The sequence below is a fragment of the Pseudomyrmex gracilis genome, unplaced genomic scaffold (assembly GCF_002006095.1).
Source record: "Pseudomyrmex gracilis isolate BER0280 unplaced genomic scaffold, ASM200609v1 scaffold_1423, whole genome shotgun sequence".
NCBI lineage: Eukaryota > Metazoa > Arthropoda > Insecta > Hymenoptera > Formicidae > Pseudomyrmex > Pseudomyrmex gracilis.
The window spans coordinates 15751-22992 of record NW_018022007.1 but is presented as its reverse complement, the minus strand read 5'-3'; the positions used below and the strand labels follow the sequence as shown (position 1 = coordinate 22992).

General features: G+C 29.9%; 1 protein-coding gene across 2 annotated transcripts; it reads right to left on the bottom strand.

The window, feature by feature from the left end:
• Nucleotides 1-2058: 2058 nt before the first annotated feature.
• Nucleotides 2059-7144, bottom strand: LOC109862146 (HEAT repeat-containing protein 1-like). Of its 2 annotated transcripts, none has more exons than XM_020442098.1 (8): nt 7017-7144; nt 6671-6808; nt 4660-4858; nt 4213-4579; nt 3380-4098; nt 3124-3273; nt 2850-3029; nt 2059-2249 (listed from the first exon to the last, which is right to left on the bottom strand). In XM_020442098.1, the coding sequence occupies exons 2-5, from the start codon at nt 6762-6764 to the stop codon at nt 3382-3384; spliced, it is 1377 nt and encodes a 458-aa protein (XP_020297687.1). In that variant the 5' UTR covers nt 6765-6808; nt 7017-7144; the 3' UTR covers nt 2059-2249; nt 2850-3029; nt 3124-3273; nt 3380-3381. The 2 variants fall into 2 exon arrangements, with proteins under 2 accessions (XP_020297687.1, XP_020297689.1); XM_020442100.1 differs by lacking the exon at nt 7017-7144 and adding an exon at nt 6934-6977.
• Nucleotides 7145-7242: the final 98 nt, after the last annotated feature.

Sequence of the window (7242 nt, the reverse complement as noted above, 5' to 3'; positions counted from 1 at the left end):
TTATAGTATATACTGGCTCAGACACTGATTATGAAAAATTTGATTTAGGCGTTTCTGGTGATATTGTTGCACATTTCATGCACCCTTATTGTAACGAAGGGCGTGTGTTATACACTGATAATTGGTATACATCTCTACAACTGTCAGACTACTTACATGACAGAAGTACTGGTCTTTATGGAACTGTAAAAAAAATCGTAAAGGAATGCCAACTCTCAGTTCAAAGCTAGATCGTGGTAAAACAGAAGTTGCCCACACCGATACTTGGATGGTAATCAAATGGATGGATAAAAAGGAAGTTTATGTATTGACAAGTATTCACGAACACCAGTTTTGTAAAACTGGTAGGAAAAACTACAAAACCAATGAAGATATTATAAAACCCATTTGTATCGTGGATTAAAACAAAAATATGGGTAAAATCGATGATATTGACAGACAATTATCTTTGACAGAATCTATTAGAAAATGTATGAAATGGTATAGAAAATTGTTTTTTCATTTAATTGATTTGATGTTGATAAATGCCCACAGTTTATTCAAGATGCTCACTAAAAATGCGATTTCGTTTCCTGATTTTTGATTGAGCGTCGTAAGAGATATTTTGCAAGTAAATTCTCAAGAAGTTTCATCATTTACATCGCCTGATCTTAGACTGAATGGACGACATTTCCCCAGAAAAATTCAAGCTTCAAATGATGGTAAAACGCTATCACGTCAATGTGTTCTATGCACTATACACAAAAAGAGAAGTCAATCATCATATGAGTATAAAAAATGTTGTAAAACTTTATGCATTGAACCTTGCTTTGAAATTTATCACACTAAACGATCATTGTCGTAATTTCTAAAATTAAAAAAAGCAATTAAAAAATTTAAAAAAAATATCAGAAAATAAACAAAAAAAACAAAAACAAAAAACATACAATTGAATAAAAAATAAAAAAAATGAAAAAATAAAAAAAACAAAAAAACAAAAAAAAAATAAAAAAAAACAAAAAAAATTAAAATAAAAAAAAGAAACATAATTCTGCCACAGACGGTCCCAAGCCCGTGTTTAAAAGAAGAGGGTGTTTCAAAATCATACGTGATGAAAGGGGTAGTTTTTGTAATATTATAGGGGTTATGTCCAGGTGTATTGTGTTTTTGACATTGGATTTTGATTCTACATCGAAAAATACATCGAAAACATGTATCTGCACTTCCAACTAAAAAAAATTAAATTGCGTGATAGAAAGGGTAGTTTTTGTAATTTTATAGGGATTGTTTTCAGGTTTATTGTATTTTTGACATCAGATTTGGATTCTACGTCGAAAAATACAACGGAAACGCATATTTATACTTCCAAATTGATGTGAAAAAAATTTTATATGCGGGCCTATCCCTTCCCAAAGAGAACAGAAAAGTCAAAGTGATATCAAAATGATATCAAAATATGATCAAATTTCAGTTTATCAAAATGACGTCAAATTGCCTAAATTTTTGATATTTTCATGATGTCATATTTATATCATAATGACATAATTTTGACGTTTTTTTGACCGTTTAGCATTACTGATATGATAGAAACATTAGAATAGTAATTAATCAAACGTTATATTCAATCATTTATGTATTTATTATATATTTATTACATATTTTTTTCTTATATATGGTTTATACATTTATCAATAAAAATATTTATTATCATATAAGAACACAGATCATACAGTCACTTCAACAACGTTATTGCACAGTAATCTAGTTTAGAAAAAAGTAACTTTTTTCCTATAAACTATTAATTCATAAATATATGTCTCTTTTATTATAAAATTCTTATGTGCTGTTATTGAGTTTCTATCAAAAGTAAACTTTAATTTTACTTTAAATTTCTAATTAGTTGAAATAAACACAGAAAACTTATAGTAAATATACTGTAAAATAAAATAAAAATTTATAGTTATGTAATAATGTGTGATAAAACCATGTGTGATAAAACCAAACTAAAAACAAAATGCGAAGTATGTTTTTTTTTAGAAAGAGTAATGTGTATATAAATGCAGGTATATAAATTAGAAGAAAAAAGCCATTACTATGAAGTTTCTTAAAATGGGTTAATGTTGTCATCATCAAATCTGCATTTAATGAACTTAATAAATATATAATAATATATATTTCTTATTTACGTTGACTAGAGGTATTCAACCAACGCTTCATGGATTCTTCAGCATTCTTCAATGATTGATTTGTAAAACGACCCATTATGGCACCTAAAGAACAATAGAAAAAATAAAACAAAAAATGTAATTGTTTCGCTTCTATTTAATTTAATATTACAATCATTAAATTGTNACGTTAAAAAAATTATATCTTTTTAACAATGCACGATTTGATTCATCAAAATAAATTAAATTTTTTGCATATTATTACTTGTGTTTGATAAGGTATGTTTATAAAATATATCAAAGATAGGTTTTTTTCTGCTTTTCTCAAGAAAACATATAGTTTTACATATAATTTTAAAAAAATATAGTAGTATTATATATTTAAATATATTTTATTAAAATAACAGAATATTATATTGTTATATGTTCAGCAAAAATAAATCTTATAATATTTGATCAAGATTTGTAATTAATTTAAAATTTGTATTAATATATAAATTGAGAAGAAAATTTTTCGTATATTTTATTAAAAGAAGAATTTTTTCGTGAACACAAGTAATAATGCGCTAAAAGAATTAATTAATTTTATGATAAGTTGCAAGAAAAAAAGAAGAAAAGCTTGTGATTTCTTACTTTTCGTTATTCAACACATAATACTGATTGATTAAAGGCCTTCCCTTATGGAAAAGTATACAATTAACTTACAATTATCAAGAGCCGCAGATAATTTCGTTTTCTTAATGTCCCTTGAGAAAGTATCTTGTTTTCTTTTTAAGATATCACGCTGAACATGTACAGACAGTGTGCTTACTGAAGAACTATCTGACGTTGAAGGTAGGTCATTGTCATCCATAGTCAATTGAGAAGACAAGCACTTTTGAGAAGCTGTTAGTCCATAAAATAAATTATGCGAAAAACATGAGAAATAAGATCATTTGTATAAAAAAATTCGATATTATTTGAAAATTAATTAACTTACTATCAAAAGAATGAAAACAACTTTCTGTGTCTAAATGTTGAAACATTTTATGTAATTTCCTAACAGGCTTAGACTTCTCTGATTGCAGTGGCTCTTCCGACACTGCACGTGTACTGCAGTTTGTAGGAAATAAATATCTTTCTTGTAAAACTAAAATTATAGAATTTTTCCCCAAACAATTATATATGTACAAATATTATTACAAAAATACAAAACTAATTCACGAAACAACATGAGTATGCATAAGTATACGTACCTTCATTTGATGATAAATGTTGGTTTTTTGGATATTTTCATGATTTGTGTTGTGTATGGTGGATTTTGTAACACATCTTCAACAATTAAGTCATTATCTTGAACGTTATTGATTTCTTCAATATGCATGGGTAAAATATGAGAGAGATTTTGAACTCCATCCAATTTGTTTAATATAGTTTCCATCTCGATCAACTGATCTTGGATTTCAGCTTCACAGAAACGTTTAACATTAGCTTTAGAAGCTTGAGCATATTTTCTTTTAAAGGGATAGCTGCGTTCGAAGCTCTGATAGAATCGCGCCAGGAAATCTTTCGCAATTTTCGAAGCCTCACTCTTAAAAAATTCGCATGTTAGTACGCTCGTCAGAATGGCGTCTACTGCGTCGTTGTCGAGTTTGACGCGCACTAACATATCGTCGATCGTGCTTTGAATACCGGCGGTGTTTTGGGGATCTTCGGTAACGATCTTACAAGCTTCTAGAAGAAAACATACGACGAATCGAGACGCATTGACACCCGTTGAGCAAACATCGCTTACGGTTTCGACGAACCAAGACAGATCGGACAACCGATGGACCAAACTTTGTGGCACAACGGTTAGACGATTAAACGGAGATTGATAGAGATAGAGCAAAAGAGTTGTAGCTTCTTTCTTCAAGTGTGTCTTCTTGAAGGTCTTCAACAATAACTTCTCCATAGTATCGGCATTAAACATCATCTAAAGTTCCATAATATCAAAATAATGTACAATTTTGTATATTTATTTTACCAAAGTTAAACGTTAATCATAAAAATTCTCAAGACATAAATGATAGATGAAGACATTAATTACCTTTGTCGTGACTGTTGCGATTATCATGTAGCTGCTGGAGATGAAATCAGTAATAGGACTTCTCAGACCACGCAAAAGAGCAGGCAGAATGTGATTTATCTGAACCTCGGTAACAGTTGACGCTTGTTGAATTACACCCAACACCAAAGTAGTGTAAAACGCATACAACGTGCTCAAGCAAGTGGCTTGCTGGGAGTAAGTATCCGTGGCAGTTATCACATGATTGCACAGTGTCTTCAGAAGTTCGTTATCTGTACTCAAACGAGCAACAAGACTTTCCGAAGACATTGGAATACGACGTTTCTGCAGAAGCGCCAGCCAGTTCCATTTGTCATTTTCATCCGACAGATTCACCAACTGCAAAGCTCTTAAAAAAAATAAAGTTTTTTCTATCATCAATATAAAAAGTTATATGTACATATGTGTATGTGTGTATAATATATATACCTAACAAACATGCGAGTCTCATGATACGGCAGTATTAGGAGAATAAATTGATCTCGATTGTATTGATGGATGTGATATCTGTGTATCAACCATTCTAGAGCTTTGTGAGTGGGATTCACAGCACTTTGAGCAAATAGTGTTGTTCTGAAGTCATAAAAGACTGAGGAGAGTTTTACTAATTCGTCTACACCATTCTGACCTGAAACAATTGATAAATTAAGTAAAAAAGATGTATAAAATTATGTTCAAGACAATTATGTAAATCAAAACAATGCAAAAACTAAAATCATTTGTGTACTACTAAATTTTTAGAAAAACATGTAAAATTTGAGTTTTTACAAATCAATAACTTGATTCTTTTGTAGCTGTCGAGTTCCCTAGAACACCCAAACTCAGTTTTACAAAATATGATGAATGAGAATCTAANCTATACTCAGTACGGTATCTCGATCCAAATTCGCAGCTTCTTTTGGATCAAACAGCAAACTGGGACGTTTTTTATCCTGCAGTAATAAATTTGTCTGTGGAGTTCGCAGTTTCTTAAGTTGTCCTGCTAATGATGTNGCCATTATCCTATTTATACCAGAAATATATAAAAACGAAAAATGTTTCACATATGTTTGGTTTAGTTTGGTTTGAAAAAGTCGAAGTGCACCACCTAGGTGCATATATATATCACAAAAAATTATCGCCATACATATGTAATTATATATAAGGGTGCGATCCTACTGTTATTCATGTTTAATATATATGTTTCATATTAAATACATAATCTCTCTGATTGGTTAGGCGTTACGCGTTAAGCGGTAAATATCAGTTTGAAAAATAAAGTACATATTTTACATTAAACTAAATTATTATTATTGTAATAAAACATCAGTATTAAATTTCATTGCATGTAATTGTATTAAAAAAATAAATAATACAAAAATAAGTAAAAAAATATGATGTGTCTTTAGAACTAAAATTAACAAAATTATAATGTTTTATATAAAAGATGTATAATAAACTTATCTAAATACATTTATCTAATACGTTTTTTGCAAGTAATTATTTTTTTAAATTATTATTTACGTAGATAAATAAATAATTGTTTGATAAAACTTTTTTACACAACAGCCATCTTAAATAGTATATAAAATATACTTTCAAAAAACTAATTTTTTTTTTTAAATATTATTGATATTTTCAAAAGTCAAAAACGGCACAATAAAAAAAGTCAATAAAAAGTCATTTTTAAGTCATTTGAAATCGAGATTTTTATTAAGACCAAAAAATGATGAAAATTTGGTCAATATGACATCAAATTGACATTATTTTGACATTTCTGTTCTCCTTGGGTTCCGGACCGGAAAGCCAATATATTGGCCTTATTGACTAACACATAAAATTTCAGTATAACATCTCNAAAATTTATTTTACGGTCTATTATATTTTTGACGGCCACTCCCCACCCGACTTGGAAGAGAGTCTTGCCTGCTCTTGCATATCCCTTTATGCATCCTTGACATTGTACTACTGATCGAATTCTTATCATGTTGATACCACAGCTCGTGCAGGTTCGCTGATTGTAAACCGATCCCTTATGTACTAGCTGGTGAAACGGCAAGACAGTATACTTTTGTTGCTGTTTGAGTAGCAGGCTGGAATGGCATAAGTGACAAATCTTGTAATTGTCACTTTCCCTCTGGTGTATTGGTCCCAACGTGATACAGCGTAGTTGTTGTTTAATATATATATACTACTTACTGTTTATACTAAAATTAGTTTTCATAACAAACCTTTAAGATTGTTTAAATTCATGATATAAAATTATTGCAAAAAAGTAAAATTATTTCAAGTATTATAACTTATAACTATTCAACAAGTATAAACTTATAACTTATTATTAATCTACCCGAACGATTACAAACACAATTTTTTGTGATCAAATATCTCTGATAACGCGTGCGATGCAATGGACAAGGGGGGTCTTGTAGGTGGAACGATTATTCTTGTAGTCTTTACTTACAGTGAGCTTCCTGTGTCAGATGTCGTTCACAAGTGTATGTTTTTATGTTCTTCTCCTTCCTTTCCTTCTCCGCTACCTTCCCCTTTACCAACATTTTGTACAATGTAGCCAGCAGTTAAACATAATCTGTTATTTCAACTAGTGTCGACAGAAAAGCAGAAAAAAAAGAGATTATAAATGTGTTATGCCGTGATGTAAATATTATTGCATCAATCAAGCAGAACTTGCTAAAATAAATGTAGCAGATTTGAAGCATAACATACTATTGTCATTTCAATCTTTATTTATTTTTATATTTTTGCCTGTATTGTTTTCTTTACATATCGTGCCTATCTAATTCACTCACTATGATGACAAAGCTGACAAGGGAACTTCGCGAATCCGAAAATTCTGATTTTGATGAAACTTTGCACATACGGAGTCTTATCATCTTATTTACATTATTTATTATGTAGTGTCGAGTGCAACACGAACGTCAGCGTGTCATACTGTGGCTGATTCGTGTAGCCAAGTGATATGCTGGCGATTATGAACTAAATGTATATGTAAATCGTATACTGTTATCAAAAAAA